Genomic DNA, 15,395 nt, shown 5'->3' with positions numbered 1-15,395 from the left:
GCTTCCTGCCGAGCAGGGAGCCCCATGAGGGGCTCGATCCCAGGACCGTGGGATCTTGACCTGAGCCGAAGGCAGATGCTTAACGACTGAGCCACCCAGGCACCCCAAGTTTCTGAGTTTTTTGTTGCACTTTTAATATGGAGGAAACTGATACCACACCAAATGGTCAGAAGTTATTGTAGGGAGGGAGTTCTGGGCAGCCATGGCTGGGAAGGAAGGCCTTTATAATTGATTATGATACAGACAGAGAAAGTGAAAGCGCAGAGCCAGTGTAGGTGGTATTTAGGGCCCAGAATATTCCTTTCAGAGCAACGTTGTTTATTTTCACACTAATAGGGCACAGGCCTTTCTTTTACTTATTTTCTACAACACTTGACATGTCATTTAATATAAATGCCAGATATTACCAATTCAACAGACAAGGAGAGGACACAGGATGTGGGGGAGAGATAAGAAAAACAGTATAATTTACTGACTATATATGAGCACTGACATCTCATTTTTTAACAGAAAAAGCACTATGCGGGCATCTGGGTGGCTCAGTTGGTTAAGCGACTGCCTTCGGCTCAGGTCATGATCCTGGAATCCCGGGATCGAGCCCTGCGTCAGGCTCCCTGCTCAGTGGGGAGCCTGCTTCTCCCTCTTCTCCTCGCTCCTGGTCTCTCTCACTATCTCTGTCTCTCTCAAATAAATAAATAAAGTCTTTTAAAAAATTTTTTTAAATAAAGAAAGAAAACCCTAGGGATGCCTGGGTGGCTCAGTCGGTTAATCGGCTGCCTTCAGCTCAGGGCATGATCCTGGAGTCCCTGGATTGAGTCCTGCATCGGGCTCCCTGCTCGGCGGGGGGTCTGCTTCTCCCTGGGACCCTCCCCCCTCTCATGTGCTCTCTCTCTCTCTCATTCTGTCTCAAATAAATGAATAAAATCTTTAAAAAAAAGAAAAAGAAAAAGCACTACGCTAATAGCAGTATTGAAGGATGGATTGGAGGCTGAGGTGTGCATGGTTTTCAACTCTGAAATTCTATGATTCTTTTTTTTTTAAAGATTTTATTTATTTATTTGAGAGAGAGAATGAGATAGAGAGCATGAGAGGGGGGAGGGTCAGAGGGAGAAACAGACCCCCCGCTGAGTAGGGAGCCCGATGTGGGACTCGATCCTGGGACTCCAGGATCATGACCTGAGTCGAAGGCAGTTGCTTAACCAACTGAGCCACCCAGGCGCCCTGAAATTCCTTGATTCTATGGCTGCCCTCAGTAGCACAGACCTAAAGGAGCCTGGAGTTGGATTTTAGTTTGGGATTTATTCATGCTCTCACTCAACAAATATGTACTCTGCTAGGTGCTGGAGATAAAGCAGTAAGCAAAAACATATAAGATTTCTGTCCTCATGGAATTTATAGTCTAGGAAACACAGATGATCAAATAATTTATTTACAACTATATTTCACCAGGCATAAGCAAGGGAGGTACACAGAACTATGAGAGCCTTTGATAGGTGGGTTCGACTTGTCAGAAGAAGCAATGCTTGAGTTGAGTAGGAGTTTAGGCAAAGAGAGGAGGAAAGAGTGCTCTAGGCACAGGAGAAAGCGTGTGCAAAGGTCCTGTGGCAGAAAAAAAAAGTATAGTGAATATGAAAACCTGGAAGACCAGAAAGGGGGGAGCAGAGAGAGCAAAAGGGAGTGTGGGGTGAGACAGCTGGGAAAATAAGAAGAGAAGACCATGTGGAATCTTGAAGAATATGCACAGAATTTTGGCTGGGTCCTAAGAGTAAACATGACGCTATGGAACAGTTTTAAGCAGGGAAGTGACAGGATCCCATTTGGGAAGGCAGAGGGCAGGACAATCTTCTGATTGTCGGGATTTGTGTAAAGCCCTATGGAGAACACCCCCAGCAGGATCTCAGCCTGAACTCCCCAGAAAAATCAGACAACTTTCCATCTGCCAATAGTGAGTGCTTCCTCTGCACTAAATTGTCGTGGATGCAAGCACTGAGTCCGGCTTCCGGGGGGACTGACCAGCAGCCCCTAAGGAATTGTAACCATTGGAATACATTTCACTTGCTGTTCTAGATGTAGGACATCAGCCTTTACATTTAATTGTACAGATAGCACCCCATTACAGGTAATTGGGCCTTTAAATTTTCCACTGCTTCCCCCAGCCTAGGGTTACACAAAACAAGGGGATTTTCCAGAAGATGGCCTGATCCTACAGACTCCTCTCAAATATTGCACCACAAATGCTTTCTCCAGAGCCTGCCTCTCCGTCCATGAAGAGGGTTCCTGACTGAGCTTTTTGTTTTGACCACTGAGTCATCAATAACCTTCACTTTCTCCTGCTCCAGACTTCAAAACACCCAAATATAGAGGCACAGAAAGGTCCCCTTAATCCCTAAAGTCACCCTAATCCCTAGTCCCCCAAGTGAGCTGTCGAACCTCAGCAGGGCCCCTGACTACAGTCTGAAGCATGATGGGAAGGAAACAGGGTGGGGTGCTGTAGCCAGACTCTCCTCCTGTCTGTCCCATGTGAGCCTCTACGAAAGGGGCGGGGAACAGAGCTGCAAAGAGCAAGAGAGAATAAGACAGCTCTGAAATCTCAAAGGGAGGCTGGGAAGGGGCGAAGGCTCCAGAGACTCTGCTACCCCCAACATTGGGGCTTCATTCCAAAAGAGGTTCCAATCACAGTATCGTGAGACCCCCTTCCCCCCCCCACCCCCGCACCGCAGCACCAAGACTGGGCATTTCCTTCAACCCCGGAAGGGGCACTGAGCAAGGAAGGAGTCAGGACCCCGTTCTGGCCGAGCTCTGCTCCAGCTTGCACGGTGTCAGCTAGTAGAAGTCAGTAAGTCATAAGGCCCGTCAGTTTTCCCTTTCATAACAATGGAAATCATTGGCCCTTCCCACTCCCTAGAGTGCCGTGAGGGTGGAATGAAAGAACTCTTTGAAGGGGACAGGCAGCATCATTTCCACTTTCCAGTATGTTTGAGTTAAAATACAGTGACGCACGTCCCGGTGGGATATTCCTTTTTTTCCCCCCAGGTGGGACCTTCCCAAACACACTCAGCAAAGCCATGGCTGCGCACCGCAGGTCGGAAGAGTCAGCGCCCTGTGTGCAAGCCACCCTGCCAGGGTAACTGTGAGTGAACTGTGCCTCCACTGCTTCATCTGTAGATTGGGAAGAACAGTGCCCACTGCATTGGGTTGTTTTCGGTATTAAATGAGGTAATACACGTGAAGACTTAGAGTGGCCCCCAGGAAGCACTAACTAAACGTCATTAATATAACTACAGTTCAGCGGTAGCAGAGAGAGGGTGAGGAGCAGCCAGGGAGCCCCGAGGCCACCCCGAGATTCCTTTCTTGATGGCTCTTCTGCTAGAAACAGAACCTTGCGCGTGTCACTGAGATACCATGCCGGGGCGAGCACTGTTTCTCACAGCTTTGTATGGGGCTTGGACTGCGAGGTGAGGGACCTGAGACGTGAGAGAGGCCCCCCGCCCCACTCTGACAGCAGAGGCTTGTCACCCTGCCACCCCACCCGCAGCTCCACTTGCTTGCAGGAGGGCCCGCCTGCTCCGTCCCCAACTGCGGGTGCTTCCGCTGGGCTGTGGGAGCACGAGCTGCTCCCTGGTGGCTGCCTCCCTCTTGGCTGGGCCTGAGAAGCCCAGGACACACAGCTGGGACAATCTGGGCCACAACCACACAATACTGCCACTAGGCCAAACTACTTCCTCCTTCTGGTGCTATCCAGAAAAGTGCAATGCCATTTACTGAGCACACATCATGCATTTCCAAGAGCAACAGAATCAGAGGGAGTCCCCGGTGCCTAGAAACTCACAGTTAGAGACATGTTAGTCACTTAAATTCATGAATCAGTATTGTCAATACTGCCATTTGCTCACCATACTTAAGAGAGCAGAATAACCTTTTCTTTCTTTCTTTCTTTTTTTAACTCCCAGAGAAAAAATTATCCCTAAATGGTTTTTCATTTTATGAGTCAAAGTCTGGTGCCTGTTTATGAACCAAGGGGGGATTTGGGGGTGGGCTTGTGGATCTGGACTCTGACCCTTTCCCAAGGCTTGAATGAGAGAAGAAGAGAGTGAATGCACCCCAGAGGGTATGGACTCTGTGGTCTCACGACACCACTATTTTAAGACACTTGAAGATTTGAAATGAATGACTGAAGACGGGACCAGCACAGGGAGAGGCTCCTCTCATTCCGACCCCTTCGTAGACATCAGGATGGCTGAGGTGCCTGGGAGTTTTAATGCCTCCTTCCAGAAATGATGCCCCCTGCTGGCCCACAGGCATGTGCTAGCACTCTCTCACACACACACACACGCACGCACACACATCCATCTGCCCACCCACCCTTACATCCATCCACCCATCCATCCTTACATCCATCCATCCACCCACCCTTACATCTATCCATCCACTCACCCATTCATCTGTCCATCCATCCACCCATCCACCCATCCATCCCTTAGCTCACTGATCCTGTCTACCATTTAATTCTCGACACATCTTTCCTTCTAAATCTTTCCTCTGTCTTTACCCGTCCCTTTCTTTTCTTGCTAAGGCTGAGGAGAAAACACAAGAGCTCTCATCCTGTCTGCCCGCATGTCACTGTTATCGTGCCCACCTAGCTCATCTTGTTACTTTTCTCCAGACTGCCCTGGACTATAAGGGGAAAACATTCTCCCACCCCGGTCGTACCTGCAGAGGGTTTTTCGTGCTTATGGCGATGACGTGGTACTTGTAGTAGCACAGCTCGCAGCTCCAGCAGCCCCGCTCGCTGATCCACTTGATGAGGCAGGGCTGGTGCGTGCACTTGACGGAGCCATCACAGCGGCATGGGCTCAGCAGCTCCCCCTGCAGGGAGAGAGGCAGAGGGTGGTGAGTTCTGGGTCTGGAGTCTGGCGGGTGGGTGGCTGCTGGAGTGATGGTTTGGGCCACCCGGATAAGAGACCACACCACTTAAACCAGTCCCTGGCTTTGTTGGGAAGTACCAGAATCCACGGGGGACAGGGGAGCCAGGCAACTTCAGAGAACTCAACTAACATTTCGGAGCCTCGGCTCCCATTGGGTGCCGCCCAAGTCCTGGGGTGCCTACGAAATGAGTGGGTTGATTTTTATGGAAGCCCTCTACCTGCACTGTCCTGAGGAACAGGGATGAGATGCCTGCTCCATGAGAATGGGAATCATATCCATTTGTGGACGTCCAGACCCCAGCACCTTGCTCAGTGCCCAGCACTCAATGTATATACGTGCCATGAATGAACTTGGTAGCAGAAACGCTCAGAGCGCCTCATCCCCATATAACCCTTCCCAGTTCCCCGCTCTGCTCCTCCAGTATTGACAGGCCCCCTTCACTGTAGCTCCTGCCCTTCCTATACCCACTGTTGCAGCACTTCCCCCATTTGTCTCTGGGTTACTGCACCGTGACCCCTTACAGGGACAATAGCTTATCCATCTTTGCATCCTTAGCACCTAGTGCTGTGCTTGAAACAGATACTCCTTGCAATGTTGATGGCAAAATGCATTCCTATCTGTTTGATGAACAAGAAGTTTTGCTCCCCTAGGACATGGCCAGCCCTGGCACCAGGTGGACAACTGTGGCACCTGGGAGAGAAGAAGAGGCAGGAGATGCCCACATCGCTGGGCACCCGCCACAGCCTTCCAGGTCTAAAGGGCCCTTGGTAGTGAGTAGTTGCTGTGTAGCTTGGAGAAAGAAATAGGAGGGGGTGAGCGGGGAGAGGTGCTGGGGGAGGGGCAAAGCCCTCATTATTCATGGCAGCATTGCCTAGGCTCATTAATTCTAACAGGATGAGCTGGGTTTGATTAATCGGGTTGTTAAGCAGCCATGTCAAATTGCCAATGAAGTAAGAGACATTACTTCCGGTCCCTGGCAACACTGCCAAGTGACCGAGAAGGGCTGTACTCCTTGCTTCCAAGCAGCAGCTAGGGGACAGGGCAGCGAGGGCTGTTGGCTGGGCACAACTGATAACAAGACCTGAGCTCTCCAGCGTGACTCTGGATGTGCGAACACACCACCAGCGCTCACAGGGGGCCCCGGACTGCCACACACTGTTGTGGGGAAGGGGAGAGCATGACCCAGCCTGGTCCCAATGCCTGGCTATGGGGCCCAGAGGCCAAACGTGCACTGTGTCCCCGGCGCCTCCTCGTCCCCCACGCTCTCCCCCCAGAACCGGACAACTCAAAAGGCAGAATAGGAACTCACTGGGTGCTCCAAAGATTAGAGAGCAAGGACACCAAAACTGTTGGAGAAGTTTAACTCTGATGAAGGAAGCAATCCAGGATTTTTGCAAAAAAACAGTAAATCTGGAAAGATGTTATTTTAACCTTGGCATTTACATAAGTTTTGTATTTTATGATCTGGTATATTTTTATGTACATTTGGGAGAAGGGCCATCATCTTCTTTATGTGTAAGGCTTCTAGGAGGCCTTAACGTGGACGCTTTTCCATCTTTGGCTGGTCAGGTTTACGCATCTTCAGGAGCAAGAGAAGTGGAAATGAGCCAGTGGCCCGACGGATCAGGTTAGACTTCATGAAGATGAGCTTTGAAGTCAACTCCGTGAAAAGCTGAAGTGTCGGGGCAGGGAAGGGGAAGTGGTAAACATCTCTGAGTGTAGGAAGAGGGAGGTTCAGTGACCAGTTCCAAGTCACTCAGCCGGCCGGTGGCGTGGCCAGAACGGGAAGCCTGGTCTTTCTGACACCAGACGCCAAACTTCTCAGCACCCCACTCTGTTCATCCCTCCTGGGCACTCTGTCCCCGCTCTCCCTCCCACACCTCTGCCTGCGTCCTCCACCCCCACCCCCCACCCGGGCCCCTCCGCCAAGTCCCTCACGCCTGCTAGCTGCACGCCTGTCTCTTCTCCCTGCACTGCCACCCAGAGTTTGGCACTTGCTCTCTGTGTCTTCCAGGACTCGGATGCTCCCGTGTGTCCCACAGAGCCCAGCACGTCACGGGTGCACAATACGGAATGTTCGCTGACTGGAGGGGCACCAGGGTGTGGCAGAGGATGAGCCCCCTGCCGGCCCAGCTCCTGAGGCTCCAGCCCTTGGGTTGGGGTGATTATTACCATCTTTTCTTTTTCTAATTTTTATTTTATTTATTTATCTTATTTATTTTTATTTGTATTATTTTTTTATTATTACCATCTTGTCTGCAGAGCTCAGCAAATGCCACAGATCAAAGGGGCTCATTAAATGCAAAGGGCACCAGACACTTCTCAATATCTGCTCGGGGCTCTGGGGCCCAGGGAATGGCTAAGGCAAGAAAACTCGGGTCTTCTTGAATCCCCCCACCCCCAACAGACACGGTGTGGGGGAGGAATGAAGAGCATGGTTTTCAGAGATGGACTCCTTAGGTTTGAATGCCTCTTCATGCTCACCAGCTGTGCAAACTTGGGCAAGTCCCTCAACCTCTCTGAGCCTTCTTTATCTTTCTGTTGCCGGCAACTCTTGCCCCCTCCAAGGGTGGCTGTAAGGATTGAGTGATATCACACCCACAGAGGTGCTGGAGACGGCGCCTGGCACAAGTAAATCCCCTTGTGCGTGTGTTACAATTCTAACTCCCATTTCCATGAGGACTTTAATTTCATAGTTTTTTTTTTCCTACTATAGCTCTATTTTATTCTCTGCTGGCAAATAAGGAGGGAAGGAGCCAGGCCATAGGTAAAAGGTCAACGGAGCCCCTGCCCTTGTGAAGTGGATAAGAGGTCAGAACACAGATCTGCCGACTTGTGGCCCAGGAATGTCCTCTGGGTTACGAGGGGGATGCTGAGAGCACGGGGTGGGGGTGTGCTCTCCTTCCCTGGGGATGCTGAACAGAAGAGCGTGGGCCTCTTGGAGGGGTTAAGTGGGATCATGCTCGAGGCAGGAGGCAGGACAAGTTGATCCGCAGCCCTTGGCTGTGGCTGAGCCGGTGGCTGAGGAAGAGAACAGGGTGGATTCTTCATACTGCCAATGACACAGCGAGCTGCAGATGCAAGACTCCAGTGGTTTCTCCATTCACAGATTTCTTTCTGTTTATTTCCGGCTCGCTTCGATTCTCCCCCATCTCAATCTGAAAGGACTCGCTTCTGGAGTCCTTAGGTTACCTGGTTGCCATGGCAATGGCAGGTAAGCCAAGATTTCCCCTTCCATCCACACGGGCACCGGGCATCCCTGCCACTGAGCAGAAAGAAACAAATACAGTCTAGTGATGCAAAGACTCCAGCCCCGTTGCAGTTTGCAGCTCCTCTGGAAGATCAGAACAAAGGAGACAATAGAAACCCTAGCCTTGGGGTGCAGTTTGGGGGCATCTTCCTTTATTGCCACTCATGTGGTGGTTAAGAGCTTGGACTCTGATCTTGGGAAGTCTCGGGTATATCCAGGCTCTTACAATCTGTGTGACCCTGGGAAAGTTGCTTAACCTCTCTGGGCCTCATTCAGTCATTCCTTTATTCATCAAGTATTCATCTAGTATGTTTCAGGTTCTGTCCTAGGTGACAAGGATACAGCAGTGAATGGAACTGACCAAAATTCTCTAGTAGAGAGAGACAGACAATAAAAAATATAAACAAACTATTAGTACCTTAGATGCTATCCTGTGCTATAGAGAAAAATGAGCAGGGGAAAGGAAAATAGAATACCAGGAAAGGGGCAGGTTGAAATTCTAAATAGGTTGGCTATGAAAGGGTTCACCAAATGGGGACATTTGAGCAAAGACTTGAGGAAGGTTAGGGAGCAAAGCATGCAGACATCTGGGGGCTGGACATTTCAGTGCAAAGGCCCTGAGGCAGAAGCATGCCTGGCATGTTGTAGGGACATCAAAGAGGCTGATGTGCTGGGGTAAAGTGAGTGAGGGAAAGGGGAGTAGGAGATGATGTCAGAGATATAATGAGGTTGAAGAATGAGGGACAAATTAGGAGAGGCTTGTGGGCCATTTTAAGGACTTGGCCCTTACTGTGAATGAGATGGGAAGTCATGAGGGTTTTGAGGAGAGGAGAGTGTCATGATCTGACCATGTTTGACAGGATCACTTTGGCTGCTGTCTTAAAAACAGACTCGACAGAAAGGCCAAGTAGAAAGACAGGAGGCTGTTGCAGGCATCCGGGGGGGTGATGATGGTGTTTTGGACCCATATGGAAGCAGTGGGAGTTCTGAGACGTGGTCCGTTTCTAGATACATTTTGAAGATACAGATAATAAGATTTGCTGATGGATTAGATGGGTACATGAGAGGAAGGAAAACAAGGATGACGCTGATATTGACTTGAGCCATAAGAAGGATGGAGAATTGCTCTCATTTGAGATGGAAAAGACTGAGGGAGGAGCAGGTTTTGGAGGGCAGAATGGGAGCTCAGTTTTGGACATGCTTATTAAATAGGCATCAGAGACTGCAATAGATACTAGTCTGGAGTTTAGGGGAGAGTTCCAGGCTCAAGACATAAATTCGAGAGTCATTGATATACAGATGGTGTTTAAAGCCATAAGTCTGGGTGAAATCACCAAAGGAGTAAGTGTGGGTAGGGAAAGAGAGGGATACTGGGGCTGCTCCCTGGAGGATGCCAACATGTTGGAGCTTGGGAGATGGGAAAGCAGCAGGAGAAGAGGCTGAGAGGGAAGGTCAGTGAGAGGAGAAGGGAACACTCCAGTGGTTTCTCCATTCACAGATTTCCACGATATGTGGAACACGTGTGTTCCAACAGCCAAACAAGAAGACAAGGTGTTTCAAAAAAAAGGGAGCCACGGCCTTGTCAAATGCTGCTGATGGGTAAAGTTGGATGAGAACTGAGAATTAAGTGTTGATTTGGCAAGTTTTCCTTGATTTCTTCACTGTCTACGTGCAATATGAAGCAAAGTCATGGGCTGAGAGTGAAGGTGGGGGAGGCGGTGTTGGAGGTCTGAGAATTGGTATAAAATAGTCATCTGCGGGAGTTTAAGAGTGATTAGACTGGAGAAATAAGGTATGTTTGCTGGCAGTATGGAGGGTCCTTTCTATTAGATAAAAGGGCTCACCTGTGAGACTGGGGGAGGACTGTAGTAAGGGAATATATTTAGCACCATGACTGGCACCCGGTAAGCTCTCGGCAAATGCTGGCTCACATGTAAGGGGTTATAGGAGGGGTCATAGCAGAGCTCCTTCCCTCTAAGCCCACCTTCTCACCTCCTTCAAACGTTGATCAATTTCCTGCCTTCTCCTTCACCCTTTATGTAACATTCTCCTATTAAAAATCCTAATGTTATAAACATTTCACAATTCTAACAAAATGCTTTCATTGACATTCTACCACCTACTACCTCAATAACCAAATGAGGCTAATAATTACTTCTCCTGTTTTACAGATACAGAAACCCACTCAAAGAGGATGCAACTTGCTCAGGAGAAAGGCAGAGGTAGGTTCTGAAACCCGTTCTGTCCATCAGGCTATACCCACAGCATCTCTGCCAGCTTCAGCATCACGTGCTCGTCTCCTCTTCTCCTGCCCCCAGCAGCCTGTTCATCAGAGAGCTGACCTTGCTGGCTCCCCCAGGAACATACAAACACAGAGGCAGAAACCCTTTCCCCCTTTGCCCCTCTTCTCTGAAGCCAATTCCAGGCAGTGTTCATTGGGTATTAACTGATGTGGTAGTGGTGGAGGACAGGCTAACTACCTCCTCACTTCCTCCTCCTCACACTCCAACCCTTGGCAGATCCTCCCCATCTGATATTGGTTAAATCAAAATTAAGAGAGAGAGATTTTTGTAAGCAAAGTAATACATTAACGTTTTCTCTGAGATGCAGTCTAGATTAATAAGGAAAGTTACAGTAGCCTTATAGATGCTCCACTGTGAAGACACAGAGAACCTAAAGCCTTACAATCAGAATTTCCCCTCCAGGGTAGACCCAGAAGCCATGTGTCCTTGGGTGGGGAAGAATGGGTATAAGAGTAGAAGCAGTTCATTAGGATTGTGGTGAAGAATAAGGAGCGAGTGTGGGTAGGAAAAGGGAGGGATACCAAAGAAAGTAGGGACTCCCCAGTGTCCATTCTGGGTAGTCTGAGGATGGGGAGTTGACTTGATAGGGAAAGAACTGTTTTGTACCACTCCCTGCACTCCACCTATTTGGAAGATCAACTAACAGTAAGGTTCATCAATAACACATCCTTCCAACTCTACAGACGCAACCAAACTGGTCCATGATATTGGCCAACTATTTATGTAGCTGTGATCTGGATTGGTGGGGGAGGGCTGGGGAGAAAGGAAACAAAGCAGGAGCACAGATGGGGCAAGTGCCTTGAAGGAAAACCTTCCAGGTGTGTTCTTCCTGCAGGAGGCTGGGCAACAATTTCTTGATTCCAGAGACCTACAAGAGGCCAATGTATCCTGGTATTATGATCAAGAGAAATGACCTATCATGAAGACCTTCTTACCAGCAAAGGTTGTAGTCGAGAGATAAATAGAAGGTGGGACTCTCTGCCCTGGAGGATGATAAAGCAAGTTTCCCCCTTATCTATGGAGACAGGTTGATGGGCAAGATGACTTCAGAGATCCCATGGCCCCAGAATCTATTATTATACACAGACAGGCAATTCTGAATTCTCTACATATTGTGTCAGGCCGTGTATGGGCAGCTCTTTGTTTTCTGCCTGGAGCCCTTCTGGGCCTATCTTTTGGCTCTGTCACCCATCCAGGGCATGTAGCAGGCCCCCTTCCCAGCCAGGCCAGGCCAGCTTCTCACTTCCGTGCTCAGGGGTGCGAGGGCCAAACCTTGGCTTCTGGAGACTAACAGTGTATCAACACTCGCACAAGGAAATCTGGAATTTTTGCAAGATAATTTGATTTTAAGAAAAAAGAACTCTATCACTAAGTAGAAAAAAAAATTTAAGGTCTTAATGAGCTATAGTTATCTACACTAAATCCAATTAACCACATAATTATTTCTAGTTCTGCTGTCATACCAGCAGCTTACTTTCATACACACACACATACACACACACACAACACACACACATATAATCTGCCTCCCCCTTCATGAAAAAATCTCCAGCCTTCCTGTTCATCAGCTCAAAAAAAGGAATATAGAAAGAGACAAGGAAAAGAAACACACAAGCCCAAACCCAACCCTCCAAACCATGGTTTTTCATTTTCATGATAATTATTTTATTCCTGCAATGCTTTTCCCCTTATAATTTAACTGGTATAAGACAAATGTACCTATTTCCTCTAACTGCCTCTAAATTTACTCAACTGGTACTAGAAAGAAGAACTTAACCTCACAATAATTGAATTTAAATAACATCCAATTCCATAAAGTCAAACGTGGTCTGCATAATAAATAAACCACGCCATACAGGGGCTTGTGGAAAGAAAGAAGGTCATAGCTTATGTGTATATTCATAACCATATCTGTATTTCTAATGACCTAAATGTGCAATATACTGTCCGTTTGTCTTTCTGTGTAACTCATCATGGCCATCACTGTTGTTACCAAAGAGCTAAAATTAAAGGCTCATCTGCCCTCAATCCTCTGCCTGACTCAATAGAAAAATGTAATTTCGATAAACCTCAGCTGGCCAGAATTGGGCTATTTGCATATGGCAGCCGGCTGGGCCCGTTTCTAGGGTTCCAGGCCGCCAGGTTGAAAGTGCGGAGATTCCAGGTCACTGTGTCCTCTTTCTTTCCCACAAGTCAGGCCGAGCCAAGGGCATGAGTCAATGGCAAGTTAAAGGGTAAGTTCTCAGTTACCCCCTGGGGTCAGCCCTCCTTACTCCCTACGTGCTGGCAGAGGGAAGCCCAGCTCCAATTGTGCAAAACCTTTGTATTACCGGAAGGGGTTGTGGTGAAATTCTACAAAAATTAATTTTCGTCACAGTAATTAATATATCACTCTGTGTTGAGGGGATACAGCAGATGTTACAAGTGCAAATGAACTATGAGGATGGGTTGAACTTCATGGATGTTTTGAATCACAACCCTAGGCTCTCAGAACCTTCTGTAGGGCTGGCTCCTACAAAGCAAAAAAGCTGGGTCTTTCCTGGGGGCCAACCCCGGCTCTGCCACCCTCTGGCTGGTGACCTTGGCTTTAAGCCATCCAGACCTTGATTCCTGACTTCTCAGAAGTCAGCGTACGCAAGAACCACCTGGAATCTTGTTATGAGGATACCCAGGCTTTGCTCCAGAGATTCTGATTCCATGTGAACCCACTCTTCCTGTCTTGAAGCAAGGTTGGCTAAGACTGATTTTGCAAAGCCCTGGACCAGATACTTTTTAGCAAGCCTTCTGTCTTCTGCATCACTCTAAGACTCTTATGTATACAGAGATAAAAACAAATACCAATAGCTAACACATATTGAACACTTACTCTGTGCTAGGCCCCATATGCCCACTTTGACCGCTGAGTTCAAATCCTGGTTCTTCCACTCAGTGGGTGAATGCCATTGTGCAAGCGACTTACCCACTCTGAGCCCCAGCCCCGTCATCTGCATCTATAAGCTTTTATAAATGCTGTGGCTGCCATGGCTGTCTCTCTTAGTAGCTCATGCTCACGGAGCATGCACTGGGGGCCCCCCCGATGTTGTCCTAAGCACTTGCCATGCAGGAGGCTGGATAGCACGGCTACCGGGGCCAGCAGTAACCAGACTGGCTGGTTTCAGTCCTTGCTCTACCATTTTTATTATCTATGTGACCTTGGCAAGTCTGCTCAGGTAAAGCGGGGCCAAAGATACTTCCTGCCTCCCTAGGGTCTCATGAAGATTCAAGGAAATAATGTGCGAGTCTTTAGAACCCTGCCTGACACATAGTGGGTGCCCACTGTAGATCATTACTTATTGTCACTCATGTACTGGAGTCTCCACATCCTAACAAAAGGGGGCAGGCGGAGGATGCTGCTCTCTTGCGCCGCGGATGGGGTGTCTCTGCAGTTTGCTACCTTACTAAGCACCTCACTTGACCACCTTGTAAATGAAGCTCATCAGTCTGAAACCGGGGAGTACTTAAGCTGCTCGGAAGCCTGGGTAATGAGTGGAAGGTAAGAACAGTGTGATGAAGACCAGGAGCCTCCAGGTGCTGCTAACTACCCTGTTATTTCGGGGGAGGGAAGGACAAAAGAGATACCCCGGCTCACATCCACCTGCTGGCCTCCGTGTCTCTTAGGAGTCCTCCCCACGCCTTGTCCCTCACATGCTTCTGCTCCTTCCTCCCATGAGGGGGTAAATGACAAGGCCTTGAGCCGGGAGTGTTTCCAGCCATCACTCCTCTCTGCCCCCTTTCAGGCAAGGCTGTGAACGTGTGTTCACAGGGCCAACCGAGGGCTCTGTGAGGCCCTTGGAGGCACAGGAATGAGGGTAAGTGAAAGCAGGGCTGGAGAGGCTAGAATGATCTGTATCACAAAGAGCTGAGCGAGAGAAGGGAAGTAAGAGAGGGAAAAGAGAGTTTTGCCCCATAATTTCCTCTGCCTGCTTTGTAAAGAGTATAAACACTGACATGCTTTTCAGCTCTTTCTCTGTATGGGACTTGCACTTTTTCTTTGTGACGAGCTTCATTCAGATCATCCTCCATTCAGACTGGGAAGTCCAAAGCCCAGGGAGGGCTGTGGTGCGGTGGGGCACCCTCCCCCCGTGGGTCCAGAGCTTCCACCCTTGCAGGACTGAGGCCGTGCACAGGGCGATACCCGTTCCAGAGCCTGCTGAAAGCTCAGCCCCGTTCTCTTCACACCTCTCAAGGAAGCATACTATTCCTGAAGTCTTGGCTCTGCTTCCCTGTCGGGAATAAGCACGCTGAGTAGAATTTGAATTACGATGGCGTGTGAATAGACTCCGGTCTGTTGACTCCAAGCTTCTGCTAAGCTGCTCCAAGTGGTTGTGGCTTCTGTCATCTTGGCAGTTTTACTTTTTGTTTGAAAGAATTCTATATTCCTTACTTCTGGGGCTGGGAAGAAGGTGGTCTTCAAAGGCCCTTTGCTTTATCCCCCAGCCTCTGGGCAGAGGACCTGTTCCCAACCCTGACATAGGAGGTGCTCCTGTACAGAGATAATGTCAGGAGAGGGGGGCCCAGAGCCTCCCACACTTATCCAGTGCCCTTGTAGATCCATATGTGAAAACCAGTGCAGGGGTGCCTGGGTGGATCAATAGGTGAAGCATCTGCTTTCGGGTCAGGTCATGATCCCAGGGTCCTGGGGTCCCACTCCCTGCTCAGCTGGGAGTCTGCTTATCCTTCTCTCTTTGGCCCTCCCCCCTGCTCGTGCTCTCTCTCTCTCTCTCTCTCAAATAAATAAAATCTTTAAGAAAGGAGGGAAAGAAGGAAGGAAGGAGGGAGGAAGGAAGGAAGGGAGGGAGGGAGGGAGGGAGGGAGGGAGGGAGGAAGAAGAAAGAAAAGAAAAGAAAAGAAAAGAAAAGAAAAGAAAAGAAAAGAAA

At 49.0% G+C, this 15,395-nt stretch overlaps 1 protein-coding gene across 1 annotated transcript in view; it reads right to left on the bottom strand.

The window, feature by feature from the left end:
- MARCHF4 (membrane associated ring-CH-type finger 4) overlaps nucleotides 1–15,395 on the bottom strand; it is a 105,670-nt gene that overhangs the window by 19,038 nt on the left and 71,237 nt on the right. The window contains exon 2 of the mRNA XM_035006600.1: nucleotides 4,711–4,866. Coding sequence (XP_034862491.1) covers nucleotides 4,711–4,866 — 156 coding nt within the window. The remainder of the gene's footprint in view (nucleotides 1–4,710; nucleotides 4,867–15,395) is intronic.

Source organism: Mirounga leonina, unplaced genomic scaffold (genome assembly GCF_011800145.1).
Source record: "Mirounga leonina isolate KUSES-001 unplaced genomic scaffold, KU_Mleo_1.0 Mir_151, whole genome shotgun sequence".
NCBI lineage: Eukaryota > Metazoa > Chordata > Mammalia > Carnivora > Phocidae > Mirounga > Mirounga leonina.
Note: the sequence above shows the minus strand (reverse complement) of the source record. Positions and strands in the feature narration are given on the sequence as shown.